Source organism: Panthera pardus, unplaced genomic scaffold (assembly GCF_024362965.1).
Source record: "Panthera pardus isolate Hobbes unplaced genomic scaffold, ASM2436296v1 HiC_scaffold_22, whole genome shotgun sequence".
Taxonomy (NCBI): domain Eukaryota; kingdom Metazoa; phylum Chordata; class Mammalia; order Carnivora; family Felidae; genus Panthera; species Panthera pardus.
Window position 1 is genome coordinate 28306110 of NW_026526788.1, and position 15455 is coordinate 28321564.

At 35.1% G+C, this 15455-nt stretch overlaps 1 protein-coding gene across 3 annotated transcripts in view; it reads right to left on the reverse strand.

The window, feature by feature from the left end:
- Positions 1-15455, reverse strand: part of CTNNA3 (catenin alpha 3) — a 1799646-nt gene that overhangs the window by 1563895 nt on the left and 220296 nt on the right. For all 3 annotated transcript variants that reach the window (XM_053888526.1, XM_019444306.2, XM_053888525.1), the window contains one exon: positions 9853-9972. In XM_053888526.1, coding sequence (XP_053744501.1) covers positions 9853-9972 — 120 coding nt within the window. The remainder of the gene's footprint in view (positions 1-9852; positions 9973-15455) is intronic.

Below are 15455 nucleotides of genomic sequence, written 5' to 3' on the forward strand. Positions count from 1 at the left end.
CATAATATAGTTAATAATATGGTCAATCAAAACAAATTCAGCTATTTGTTTTCAGTAGGAGAAAGAAAAGCTACTTACAATGTAAAAATTCAAAGATATCCCATCTAAATTGTAATATGACTCTGAAGAATATTAACTATATTAATTTCTATGTTTTTTTTGTTATTTCAAACCAGAGTGTATGGAAGAAATCCTATGTATACATATACCCTTGTAAATTACTGATAAAGATGTGGAACAAACCAGCCATGTTGCTCCATCTTCTGGTGGTATCTCCCCTTACCTAGATGTATATCAGCATGTGTTTCTACTGCTGTCACATTTGAAGAATGAGGAAAAAAAAAAATGAAAGCTGATTAGCCTCCTCCTAAATAGAAACCTTGAAACTGTCCAAATATGGTATTTCAGAGAGCAAAAACTGAGTATGCTTTTAAAAAAATAAAGAAATAAACTGAATTTCTCATTACATATTAAATTAGCCCTCAGGCAATCAACCCCTAACAAACAAACAACTTAACATCTACAAAAGGCTGCATGATTGGTGTGTGCATGTTTAAAGCTCTGCTGTCAGCAAAACTGTTGGCCTCATCTTAGCAGCATCAACACTTTCTTTGAATTTCAGCCAGTAGTGCTTTAGGCGCACTCCCAGCACTACGATTAACACAGAGAGCTATAGCTGCAGCAGTAATCTTTTTGCCTGACAAGGATGCAGTTAACAGTCAATGCGATGTTTTCTGATTGTGCACACAGGTACAGAGGTACAACTTAGATACACAAATTTAAGAATATGTTTGAGATTATCATTTTCATCATGTCTTACTATAGTAAGTATTTAAGCTTGCTATTCTCGAACAAATGCTGCTAATACCAGCTGGTCTCATGGTCAGTTTGGTCAACTCACAGTGGACACTGCAGGGCTAAAATACTACATTCTTACTCTTCTTCAGCTCCTTGTACCTTAGACGCAACTGCTCTCATATTCAATCTATTCTTTCACTAGGGGCAAAGATGTACAAATAACAACTTCTACAACTGCTGAAATACATAACCTACAAAAACACAGTATTTATGTACACAAGCATGTCCCTTCACGTGACAGAGAAACACAAAAATAGCTATAAATTTTATTATAAAGGATACAATACTAAGGATGGCAAAAACTTCTATGTCCTACACATAGACAAAAACCTTACCACTGTATCATCACTCAGCCCAAAATATTTACTAAGTACTCACTATATTCCAGGGATTGTACTAGGCTTCTGTAATACAACTGGAAATAATTCTCCTGCAATTTATCATCTACACTCCCTTTATACTCAGAATGTGGTCCAGGAGTCAGCAGCATCTGTATCACTGAGGAATTTGTTTGACTCTCCCGTCTTACTCTAAACCTACTGAATCAAAATGCATGTTTTAACAAAACTCCCCACATGATCTGTATACATAATAAAATTTGGGAAGAACTGGTTTAGAGGGCATTCGCTTGGAGGACACAGGATCTAGAAATTGTCGAAGATAAAAATTCTTATGCAATAAAAGAATAAAATGATGTTTTCTGTATTATTTGTGTATCCATGTACTGAAGTGATTGAACTGGATGATGCTTCTAATTTCTACCTCTTCTAAAATACTGTAATATCTTTTCTTTTAAAATACTGTAATATCTTTTCTTTTAAAATAAGAATGGCACTACTGAATGATTTGCATTTACAGGCATCTCAATGTCTAACAGTGTACACGTAAATTTAGATGTTAAAAGTATCTATATTCAGCACCCATATCTATATTCAGTATACAAACCAAAGATACTGAAGGATCAATACACAACTGGCTGACTTATCCTAAAGGACTCACAAAAGGACCAAAGAAAATGTCACTTCCTATTATTGTCCCTATGCTGTCATTAGCAAAGTGTATAGCCTTGTACAGGGTATCTCCATGAGGAGATGAGGGCCAGAGTTTAGGTTCTTTGATTCTCTTATACCTTATTTGCTTTGCATCATAGGCCACCACAGCTCATAATCTTAGGAGTGAAAATTTATCCTCTCTGCACATGCAGATCATTTTCAAGCTACAAAACAGACTAGGGAAGATATCTCTTCAGAGTTAACTCTTAGAACTTTAATTCCTCATCAATAACCAACTTTTATTGATAATCTTATGGACTCAGGTATATCAATATAAAACACGCACAAATAAGTGCCATATTGATGCAAACACTAAAGTTTTTTAGCCTCCTGAAATTCCTATCAGCATTGTAAATTTTGAAAACAACCCATAACAAAGCATTAACTATTTCAATAAGCATTCCCCACTATAAAGTAGCTATAAGCTGCCCATGAGGCAAACTACCATAGTAAACAACCTTGTAAAAAATTAATAAATCTTCTCTGGTGCATGAAAATCAGCTAATATATGCTTGATTCAACAGCTTTCTACCTAAGCGCCACCAATAAACTAAACCCCAGAGACAACAGATGGAAATAGAATAGCAAACTTTAGAATTTAAAAGGTGTCTCTATATTTGTACTTTACTAATTAACTAGAAGATACCTACTTGTCATGACTATTAACTATCTCCAATGTAGAAATCAAATTTTAGAAGGAGAACCAATATATAATACGATTATTTGTTTTTAAATAAAGGATAAGGTTCTTACATAAAAATCCATAAGGTTTTTTAACTTCAGACTATAACTATAGGAAAAGAAATCACCCTATAAAGATCTGCAGTTTATGAAGTCATGAAAATGATTAGATGGCTATTGCAATAAGCTAGAAATTAGGAAATGTGAATATTAATTCTGGATCTGTTACTGACTTGGAATGACCTTGAATGATGCATCCAACCTTCTTCTCTCTCTGTACCAGAAAACTGAAGAATAAATGTAATGCCATGTGTTTTTTTTATGAGACAAACTGTACATCTAAATAAAAATGGAATTGCATATAGAGTGGATAGAACAAAACACGTTGGGGTTGATTCAAACTTTCATGTAACGTGATCTTACAATCTTACAACCTTACACAATCTTACAACATTTTTAATACTTGTGCAATGAATTTTTAATAATGTCTGAAATGCTTTGGGATCTTCAGAAACAGTTTTATAAATGGCATAAACAATCATTTTACTTGATTGGGCAAATAAGAGACAGAATACCATCTAAGATAGACATGAATATTTTAATGTAGCAGTCTTTGGTTGACTTATTCTTAAAAGGAATAATTCAATCAGAACTCTTTCAAGAGAGTTGGATTAATTACAGAACAAGGAAAGGATGGATATTCTCTCAATTGAGCTATTAACATATTTCATCTAGCAAAAGCCACTGAAGTGAATCTACTGCTTCTAGAACTATTGTTCTAGAAGCCTAACACCTCCTGCTAATGCTCATTCAGCCTCCAATTACACTCTTCCTTAGACTGAATCTGAATAATCCCAAAAGCATAGGTACTTTATTTTTAAAAGTTTTAAGTAAAATGTATTTAGGAAAATATATTTTAAGTAAAGTATATTTAAGTAAAATACACTTCCATTTTAGTGTTAAGGTAATGCAAAGTTAGTTCTACATTATACTGTCCTTACAGATAAGCAACTCCTAGTGCAACATCATTGTATATCCCCCTATCCTAGATGATCCATAACATTTGTATTGCTGTAAGTCTTTACGTTGTTGAAGACTATTACTGGCATTCATCAATTTCCTCTTCTCTATATGCTATAGTACTACAACAACAAGCCTAACACTATTCAGTTTTGTTTTGCTACGCATTGATTTCAGAGGAGCCCTACATTGTTGTCTTGTGTCCTCAGAGTTCTTGAATTCCAAGGTAAGCCTACAATTATTCTCTACATGGTCTATCATTATCCATCTAGAATTTTATTTTTCAATGCAAGGATATTAGCCTACAGTTATTCTTACTAAATAAGTTTTATCTAATTTATTTCTATCTTTCCTCATTGATAAGGGATCATTTTAAATGCAATTTTTATCCTACAAAGTATTATGTACCCTTCTGGTTTTGAAGTTATCTGAAGGGATTAACTTACTCAGTTCAGTAAAAGAAAAAAGCAGTGGTTCATTCCTGAACATCATCACTAAAGAGAAAACAATATTGTGCTGAACAATACCACCTGGAACCACAAGGGAAGTTTAGGTGCATAGGATGTAACTACGACTACATTGGGATTTAGTCAGAACATTGGGTCTACAACCTTCCACCACAGATTGTCATAGCACAAACTCAGGACCTTAATTTTACTGCCCAAGAGATACTACCACAAAAACACAGTAGAAGCAAATAATGCAACTTTTTTCTCAATAGGTATCAACAGTTTTTGTTGTTGTTGTTGTTGTTTTGTCACACAGATCTCTAGCCCCTATATCACATATGTCCAGAAACATTCTATCTGATATCTTCAGAGCAGTGCTGGACCTTCTATGCAGTACAAAAATATACAGAATAGAGAGCACATTGTTATGGAACTTACAAACCATTATTGAAGATGGCTTATGAGAATAATACAAAACAAAATTATAACTACCACTTGTACTAACCACATGCCAGGCACGGTGCTAAGTCCTTTATATACTGATTCCTTTATGTATTTTAAAGGATTTAAAGCATTTATATATATACTTTATACTTCATATATTGTTTTCTTAAAATAGGCTATAAGTTAGGTATTACTTTCCTAACATTTTAAAAAAGAACTGTGGTGCCCAAGATGGTACAGAGTAGTCTAACCAGATTTGGCTGACTACAAAGCCATACTCTAACTGGCACTACATGGATCTTCAATAAATATATAATCAATCAGATGCTAAATTGGATGACATGGATAAAAAGCTAAGAATGGCAAAGAAGGAAGAATTTACATATTGACTAGAAGTCATGGGATGAAGTGTCATGAAGGAGGCTAGACTTCAGTTTTGCTTTAAAGAATGATTAGCAGTTAAATAAGCAAATGGAAATACCAGATACTCTAAATACCAAGTTTTATAAACCTTATGAAAAGGGCAGAAGGCAAGAATAACATGGCATGATTAGGGAGATCAGGGGTATGTGATGTGTTCTGACATGGATGTGTATCTGAAGCACAATATTTTAATTTTATATATTTTCACATCAATATGTAAATGTGCTTTAGTCTACATAACGTCCAACTCAATAATGTCAACTTTAATTTATACCAAAGGACTTCAGAAGCCTCTGGAAAGGGGATGTGTCTCATAATGCTTTTATAAATATTAAGGGTAGAAAAAGAGAGGAAGGAATTAAATTAGAGTACAGATAATCAAACTTTATTTTATTTTATTCCACAAAAACAAAACCCCAAGGAAATCTCTTGATTTATAACCTCTCAAATTAATATATAATCTGGGCTCCATATAATAACTGAAGCTTATCATTACCATTCTCTATGTAACATTAACCAGGAAGATAAAAACCAAATAGTCCAAGCAGATAACCTCCAAGATTGCATCTCTAGATAATAAAAACTGAAAAAGTCTCCAGACTCTCAGGTTAATCTTGCCTTGTCATCTAGTTACTTCTGGCTGATTCAAACTAAAAAACCCATCACCTCATCTATCAGGGCCTCCTCTCACCTCTTCCAACCAAAGCTATTTTCAACATTAGTCTTTTTGACAGTAGGAAAATGTAGAGATGCTTGTGCCCCAACTTAAAATGTAGCCTAAGGAATAGTTGAAGTATAAGCACTAACTCTTAAAGAAAAAAGAAAGGAAAGGAAAGGAAAGGAAAGGAAAGGAAAGGAAAGGAAAGGAAAGGAAAAGGGAAAGGAAAAGGGAAAGGAAAAGGGAAAGGAAAAGGGAAAGGGAAAGGAAAGGGAAAGAAAAAGGAAAAGGAAAGGAAAAGGAAAGGAAATAGCTAAGGTCACACCTAGAGGAGAGAAGGTACAGTAACTCCAAAAAATAAAGGTAAAAGATGAGAGCAAAGTACTCCAGGGATCCCTCTGGCCCAGGGAAAGAAATCTCTCAAAATGATGTTAAAATATCATAGAAAGGGACAAGAAATAAAATCTAATGAATGAGTCCAAGAAAATATTTGTAATCAATTCACTGGTCATCCATAATTATAATTAAGGTAATATTAACATTTTGTGCCTGTTTAAAGAAGTGGATGGAAAATGAAATATGTTAGGAGAAAAACTAAATAAATAAGGCAAGGGACAATCTGTCAATCTTCCACATCCAGGAAGTCAAAGGGTAAATGCCTTTCTGAATTTTAAAAGTAGAGTAAGACACATCAATTTTAATTGCCTGGATTCTGAGGCCAAAACTTTGGGCATGCTTCCTTGTTTAAAATAACAACAGCACCAACAAGTATTTATTGAGCATTTGCCATGGGTCAGATACTGTTGTGAGCACTGTAGAGAATACAGCATTGAAGGTGACAGACGAGGCTCTGTCCTTATGGAGCTTATGTGCTGTCACAAAAAGGAATGATAAATATGGTTAGACCAGGGAACAAAGCATGACTAATTCTCTGGTAAAAAGAATCCTGCCTTATAAGGCAGAATCTTTCTTGCTGAATTGCAATTTTACAGAGACCTGAATCTTTTCCAGTAGGAGAAACTTACTTGTATGGGTTTAATAGGTTTGGAGGCCTTTTAAGGTGCAGGATTGAAGATAAAAGGCAAATCCTGTCAAGTCAGAGAAGAGTTGATGTTCTGACTCTTCCAACCCTGCCCGTCCTAATTCACAATTCATCTGTGACTTTGGTACAGAACTTGGTTAATACAACAAATTTCTAGAAAGCTCTGCTACATTTGGAAGCAAAATGGGAAGTAAACAAAATCTGCCTTCACTATTCTCTGCCATCTTCTTCATTTGCTACGTCTTCTTATATTCCTGTCTTTTTCTCTCCCTTTTTTCTATTTTAAGATTTTTTAAATTCTTCAAAGAATCAATGTTTTCATTTATGATAATATTTTCCCAGGTCTTATTCTTAATATCCCTTCACAGAGACAGGCTGGGGAGTGGGGGGTTGGGTGATCAATTAAATCAAGAGTTCTAGGGACATAGTGTAAAACCAAGTACAGTTTAATTTCCCTCACTTGAGCCCTCTTATCATATCCCTACAAGTCCCCTTCCCTCTTTACCATCACTCTTTGGTTCCTGACTTTCTTTCTACTCTATCATCCTCTTTCTCCTTCCCTCCAATTCCCCTCCCATCTGTTCTGGGTAGGAAAAAAATGATCACTGATAGGGAGAGGTGGAGTTAAATAATACAAAAGGATTGACAGTCTGATGTGTATGCAGTTAAATTTTGTCCCTTTGAGTTTAAAACACTGCCTTGTGTGAATAAATTTCACTAGAACCATGGTTACTAGACATAACACTCAGAAGATTGTGAAGATAAAGTTTGATGCATTTTCTTAGCTGTCTAAAGATATTCTTCCAAAAATCCTTTTGTGTTTTTGTATATATTGAACAATTTGCATGAGAGAAAGAGAGGCAGAGAGAGAAGTGTTTTGCCTGTTTTGCCTCCCACCAGGTAAGGTACTCCACTCTCAAAGGTCTCTTTATGCCCTGGGTCTGGTATCCCTAAAATTATCTTCATATTGCATATCTAGACCTCCTCACTTTCCTACCCCAGCCTGGCTCCCCGCAGGGATACTGGGAATAAGACTCCACCCAGGTGTGGAGTCCGACAGATTTAGATTTGAAGCCCAGTTTTATGTGTTATTAGCCCAGTGACCTTAGGCAAGTTACTTAACTCTCTTAACAATTTTCTTGCCTTAAAATAGTGCTCATAAAACCATCCCCATTATATTGTTATCAACATTTCAGTATCTAATCCATATAGGTATTAATCACCATATGTGATACATAATTGCCATTTAATAGTATATATGTGTGTGTGTGTATATATATATATATACACACACATATATTTACACCCCATGTGCCCATATGTTACTCATACACACATGCAATTTACTTACCTGTCCTCAAGGCCATCCTGTCAGAGTTCTGCCCTCCTGCCCTTGAAGCATTAGCATTTTTCCAAATTCACAATTAGCTAATGCAAGAATCTAATCAATGAAAATGTGCTAATAAGAAAGAATAAGAGAAGAGGGCAGTGACTACTGCCTGCCAACTCAAATATCCCTCAGTGGTAAAATATGGCTCTTGGAAAACAAAACTGTACTAAAAAATGCATAGGCCAGAGCAGTGACTTATGATGTGAATTTTAAGTAGCATCATATGGGAGATTCCTGTAGTAGTTCTCTGTAACTGTGACTGCTTCTGTACATGTGCTAATATGTAAGCCCTCACTAATTTTAAAATAAATAAAACTTCAATGGATATTGTGTCCTTTTCATATAAATTAAATATATGCAGAGATACTCCATTTACCCCAGAACATTCTACAAAACAAATACACCTTCTCAGGAATACAGGGCAATGGGAAGGCTAAATGCCCATGCAATGTCAGTGATAGAGCAAACCCAGAACACAATTCTCTTTTCAAGTCAATATTTCTAGACCATACTGTGGTGACTCCATAAGGTGTAACTAATAAATCATACAGAGAAAGATGGATACCATATGTTTTCACTCTTATGTGGATCCTGAGAAACTTAACAGAAGACCATGGGGGAGGGAAGGGAAAAAAAAAGAGAGGGAGGGAGCAAAACCATAAGAGACTCCTAAAAACTGAGAATAAACTGAGGGTTGGTGAGGATGGGAGGGAGGGGAAAGTGGGTGATGGGCATTGAGGAGGGCACCTGTTGGGATGAGCACTGGGTGTTGTATGGAAACCAATTTGACAATAAATTTCATGTTAATAAATAAATAAATATAAAAAATAATAAATAAATAAATAAATAAATAAATACCCAGCTTTGAAAACTCCATCCGAAAGATCCAAAATTTGTGAATTGGGCAATGGCAAGAGAGTTGCACCTTTTGCCACACGAACAGAAAAGACTCTTAAGTAATGGACTCGGTGCCTGCCCATACGAGTCAGCCACTTAGTCATTTTTCTAGACGCTATCCATCACTGAGCACATTGCCGAATTTCATGCAACCTAATTTAAACGTCTATCTGGCTGTTCTGATTGGAATAAACAATCAAAGTAAAAGCTTGACAACTCTGACACCTAGTGGCTGGGAAGAAACTGGTGAAGATCAGCTTGAGAAAATTAGCTAGCTAATTACTGCAGCAGTATCTTGCAAACACACTGAACTTAATGATAATTAATACATTTTTTTAGTACTAATTCTAAAAGCAATCTTATAAAAGTCTATTTTGGCTCTGTATTTATTTGGAGTTCTATAAAAGGAGGCTGAAAGACTTGCATTTGTAAAGTATATTTTCCTGTTCAAATTTACACAGCAAAATTTCACTAATCTTCAGAGATCAAACAAGAAAACTATTCATACGTTGACATATTCATGATCCTTTCCCTTAATTTTGTATGTATATCTACATCCTTTTCCTGGTCATCAGGTGATTTTTCTCCTCAAGTATCCCCCTGTCAAATATAAAAGCCATGTGGCCAAGCCATCACAGAGGTTTCCTATATGCCACTGAGGCATCCTGAATCAAAGGGTAGCTATATCTTCACAAACCAGCAGGAGTTTTCTTTAAGAGAGGTATATGGACTCATGTGGAACCCCCCAAACTGCACATCTAAAAGCAAGGACCACAATGAATCTGTATGAACACGGCAGGTCAGCACAGCACAGCACAACCTATTTCTGCCCTAAACATTAGAAGGTAAGTTTCCCCAGATCCACTTAAAACTGACAGGCAGGATGGTAGGAAGCTAAAGTGTTCATCTCCTCCACCAAGGAAAGTTCTGACTCCTACCTGCTGACGTTTGAAGGCTAAATAATCCAGATTTTCCAGCTCCTTCCCAAGCTTCTGGTAGGTTTTCTGGAGGTCAGATTTATTGGAAACGTTTTTAAGAGACTCAAATGTTCTTTGAAACTGAAATTGAAAACAAAAGTAAATCATTAGGATAGCAGCACATTTTCCTCGAATGCCTAACTAGCTAAAACAGGGAAAGAGTCAACACTGAGTCTCAGGTTCCCTCATTCATAATAGATAACAAATACTAATTGCCTTTCAATGAAATTTAAGAAAGACTGATTATAAAGGATTAGAAGCTGTATCATAAGAACAACGAACATTATTGCATGAATGGGAAGCGTGTTTAGTCCTCATTCCAACAAAAGAGCATACTGCATTTTCAAAAAATGGGTGCCTGGGTGGCTCAGTCAGTTAAGTGACTGACTCTTGATCTCAGCTCAGGTCTTGATTTCGGGGTCATGAGTTCAAACCCCACACTGGACTCTGCGCTGGGCATGAAGCCTACTTGAAAAAAAAAAAAAGGAAACCTGTTTTAGCATACACCACTACTTCTAAAGAAAAAAACTGCAATGAATATATGATTTTAAATCATAATGAGGAAGTATTAAAAGGGCTCTCACATTCCAATCACGGAAACAAATTCATGTAAAGGTAGCCACTTGCCTCTACAGACATATCTATGCAAGATAAGTACCCTACAAACTTCAACCAGGAAGATCTCTCAGATCTTATATTTTGAGAAGGAAAGAAAACTAACATTTTGGCAATGGAAGCATATGTAGCATGTTCAGCAAACATTTATTCATTTCTGCTCTATAATGCAGATGAGTTATAAAATCAGTTCTGCTGAATCAGAACACTTCTGTTCATTTTTGAGTCAGATACTAGATAAACACAAAGGAGACAAATTGCAGTGGATCATAGAATATTGTTCTGCTGCTAATAATTAATTAAGCAAAGGGAGCTCACAAGAAATTCAATTCTTGATTTATTTTAGTAAATTAGAACATACTTTGGAAGATTAGTGATTTAAAATGTCAAGTAATGTCACTTACAATGACATTTACATTTGCTCTCTCTTCATGCCATTCATTTCCCATATTCTCACTGTGTGCCTTTAGATAGACTCCTACAGAGAGAGACTTCACCATCTTAAACACACCAGAATTCCACTGTGACTATGATGCTGTGAGACAGGCTAGTAAGATTTTATAGAGTATTATTAAGTTTCCAGGGAAATTACTTGACCCTTACTATTCAAACTCTATGGAGTAAGTCATATTATAACGACATTCTACTGAATTAAATCCTCAATTTCACGAAAGCAACATGTTTATCTCAATCCAAGGTGACAGAGGAAAAAGAAATGAGAAATAACAGTGCTAAGCTTCCACAGCTCTACAGTAAATTAAATTCAACAAATAATCTTTTAGAACCTACTATGCACAAGGTACTATGAATATAAAACACATTTCCTGCCCTAAAGGAATTTACAGACTACCAAGGAAACTAGACATGAAACTCAGAAGTGGGAAAGGCACTGACATTTACTGTGGGCCCACTCAGTGCCAGGTACTTGATGCCTCCCAGCTGAATCCTCACAGGATTTCCTATTTCTCTCCCCATTCTACAAGTGAGTAAACTGTTACTCAGAAAATATAAACTGGGTTTTTACGACAATATTTGTGCTTATTCTACTATACCATTAACTCCAACACAAGGCAATGCAGTAAAGAGAGTACAAAAACAAAGGGATAAAAGCAACATGTTGTAAAACAGAAAAAAAAAATCTTTATATTAATTGAGGGATCAGGCTGGGTAGAAGACACGAAGAGATCTGAATTGAGTTCCAAATGGCAGGAGAGTTCTCAGAGCCTTAAATGGGAACAAATTCTACCCATCAGTTTAAACATAGCCAAAGTCTGCTCCTTTTCCCCATTTTATAGCAAACATAATTTTGATGTAATTTTAATGACCTTTATATTAACTCTCTCTCATGTTGCACGATCATTCCTGTGCCTTGCCCATTTCTTGGTCCCTTCTCGCTATGTTCAAGTCAAAATACTAGATCTAACATTCTAAACGATTTAAATAATTTCACTTATAATTAATATAAACTGTTTTACCAATCATTCTGTTTAATTCTAAGCACTTTATTTTCCCTAAAAAAATATTAGCTCTACTTCTCAAATATTTCTTCTTCACATTTATTTCTGTGAACTTTATATAGCTACAAGTAGGAACTTTAGGGCAAACACATTTGTAAGTCTTCAAAATAAAAAATAAAAAAAAGAAAAACATGAAAATCAAGCAATGTGTTCATGGCCAAAGAAAAAATGGAGAAAATCCAGCAATAACACATCACCACAAAATGTTTTTTCTGAAAGATCAGAGTTTGTGTGAAATGGAGATTTTTAAGTTTGACCTTTCATTATCAAGACTTACACTCTCCATTTATTGATACTAAATAGCTCAAAGCAAACTATGATGATTCATTTATTTAAGTAGATTTTTCCCATACAACAACAAATAATTGTCAAGGAGAGGTCATGCAATATCTATTGTGTACTTTAGGTTAGATCCCTAGTAAGCACACCCCGTCTCTCTCTGTCCATTTATATTTAAAGATGCTAAAGAGTAAAAGCAATAATTTTGCTTTGCAGATAAAGCTGATATAAAAAGATATTAAAAATAAGACAATGATTAAAGTGAGGCTTACATTTTACTTAAAAAAATCAGATGTTGACCTTATTTGAGGATTTTTCATTCCAACAGGTCACTATGCTTGATCACTGAAATAGACCTCTTGAGATTTTCTCAATGTGTTGCAGTTTCATTACGTTGACTATGTCTCAAAATAAATGATCTCTCACTTGAAGATAAGTTGGGAAAGGAAGCACAACTAATTGAAGAGATTTTAACATTCCTAGATTTTACCTGTTCAAACTTTTGAGTGGAAATTTAAAACAAGCAAAGAAGTCCCAAATAATTTGTTGGACATTAAATTTATCCTGTTAATATTTTTACCTTACTATAAACAAAATTCAAACTTAAAAAGAAAAAGCCCAATGAATAAATCTGACCCATGAACATGCCTAGGAATGTTTTAAAACTGCCGAAAGAGAATATCAAGATGGTCTCTGAACTGAGAAATAAATGCAAATTCTGTCCTATTTGACAACCTTATCAAATATCACAAGACAGACAAGACAAAAATGAGAAGATGCAAACATTATCCCAAAATCTGCCATTAAAGTAAGCACTCTAAACACTCCCACAGTGTTTTCTCATCAAATTCTTTTCTGTTCAGATTTTGGTTCAAGATGGCAATGTAGGAAGATCCTGAATTCACATCCTCCCACAGACACACTGAAGCTACAGCTATATATGTAACAATTTTCTCTGAAAAAAACCTAAAAACTGGCAGAGCAACTGCTTCACATCAAGCAAATGAAATGTAAACCACATCAAAACAGGTAGGAAAAGCTAAGGCACAAACTCACCATAAACCCTATCCCCATCACGGCAACCAACATTTGGGAGGAAAACTCAAAACCCACAGCTATCCCTGAATATTATAGGATTTGTATGCCACTTTAGGCATGCCAATATTTAAGACCAACACCTAAAACAAGTGGCTTTGAAGACCAATAAGGCTCATGCTCACAAGATCCACAGAGCCACTGGCAAACTGAGAAATGGCTCTTAAAAAGCTGCATGCAGATTCATCCACCAAGAGCCCAGCACAGAAGCTGCCCTTGAAAAGCATCCCAACCTTACATGAAAAAGACTCACTAATTTTATTTTATTTTTTTAACTTAATTCCAGTATAGTTAACATACACTATTATATTAATTTCAGGAAGACAATATAGTGATTCAACAATTCTATACCCTACTCACTGCTCATCAGTGCACATACGTGTACTCTTAATCCCCCTCACCTATTTCACCCATTCCCTCCCCCCCTTTAGTAACCATCAGTTTATTCTTTATAGATAAGAGTCCATTTTTGGTTTGTCTTTTTTCCTTTGTTTGATTGGGTTATTTTTTTTTTAAGTTTTTATTTGAATTCCAGTTAGTTAACATAGAGTGTAATATTAGTTTCAAGTGTACAATATATTTATCCAACAATTCCATACAATACCCAGTGCTCATCACAAGTGCACTCCTTAATCCCCATCACCTATTTAACCTATGACCTAATTCACCTCCTTTCTGGTAACCATCAGTTTGTTTTCTATAACTAAGACTCCATGTCTTGGTTTGCCTCTCTTTTTTTTCTTTCCCTGTGCTCATTTGTTTTGTTTCTTAAATTCCACATAAGAGTGAAATCATACGATATTTGTCTTTCTCTGACTTGTTCCATGTAGCATAATACTGTATAGCTCCATCCATGTCATTGCAAATGACAAAACTTTCATTCTTTTTTAGATGTCTGAGTAATATTCCGCTGTATATATGCACCCCTTCTTTACCATTCATCAGCCAGTGGACATGGGGGCTGTTTCCATAATTTGGCTATTGTAGATAATGCTGCTATAAACTTTGGGATGCATGTACCCCTTTGAATTAGTGTTTTTGTATTTGGGGGTAAATACCCTCTAACGCAAATGCTGGATTGTAGTTCTATTTTTTTTAACTTTTTGAAGAGCATCCATACTATTTTCTAGAGTGGCTGTACCAGTTTGCATTCAAACCAACAGTGCAGGAGGTTCCCTTTTCCCCACAGTCTCCCCAACACTATTGATTTTTGTGTTGTTGATTTTAGCCATTGTGACAGGTAGAAGGTGATAATTCACTATAGTTTTGATTAGTATTTCCCTGATCATGAGTGATGTTGAGCATCTTTTCATGTGTTTTTTAGTCATCTATATTCTTTGGAAAAATGTCTATTCATGACTTCTGTCCATTTTTTAATTGGATCATTTATTTTTGGGGTGTTGAGTTTTAGAAGTTCTTTATACATTTTGGATACTAATCCTTTCTCAGAGATATCATTTGTAAGTATCTTCTCCTGTTCCATATGTTGCCTTTTAGTTTTTCTTCCTACACTGTGCAGAAGCTTTTTATTTTGAAGTCCTAACAGTTTATTTTTGCTTTTGTTTCCCTTGCCTCAGGAGACAATTATAAAGAAGTTGCTATGGCCAATGTCAAAGAAGTTACTGCATATGTTCTGGGATCTTTATGGTTTCAGGTCTCACGTATAGGTCTTTAATCCATTTTGAGTTTATTTTTGTGTATAATGTAAGAAAGTCATCCATTTACATTCTTTTGCATGTTGCTGTTTAGTTTCCCAGCACCATTTGTTAAAGAGACATTCATTTACCCATTGGATACTCTTTCCCACTTTGTCAAAGATTAATTGACCATATAGTTGTGGGTTCATTTCTGAGTTTTCTATTCTATTGATCTATGTGTCTATTTTTGTGCCAGTACCATATTGTTTTGAGCACTACAGATTTGTAATATAACTTGAAGTCCAGACTCATGATGCTTCCAGCTTTGCTTTTCTTTTTCAAGGTTGCTTTGGCTATTCAGGGTTTTTTGTGGTTCCCTACAAATTTTAGGATTGTTAATTCTAGCTCTGTGAAAAATGCA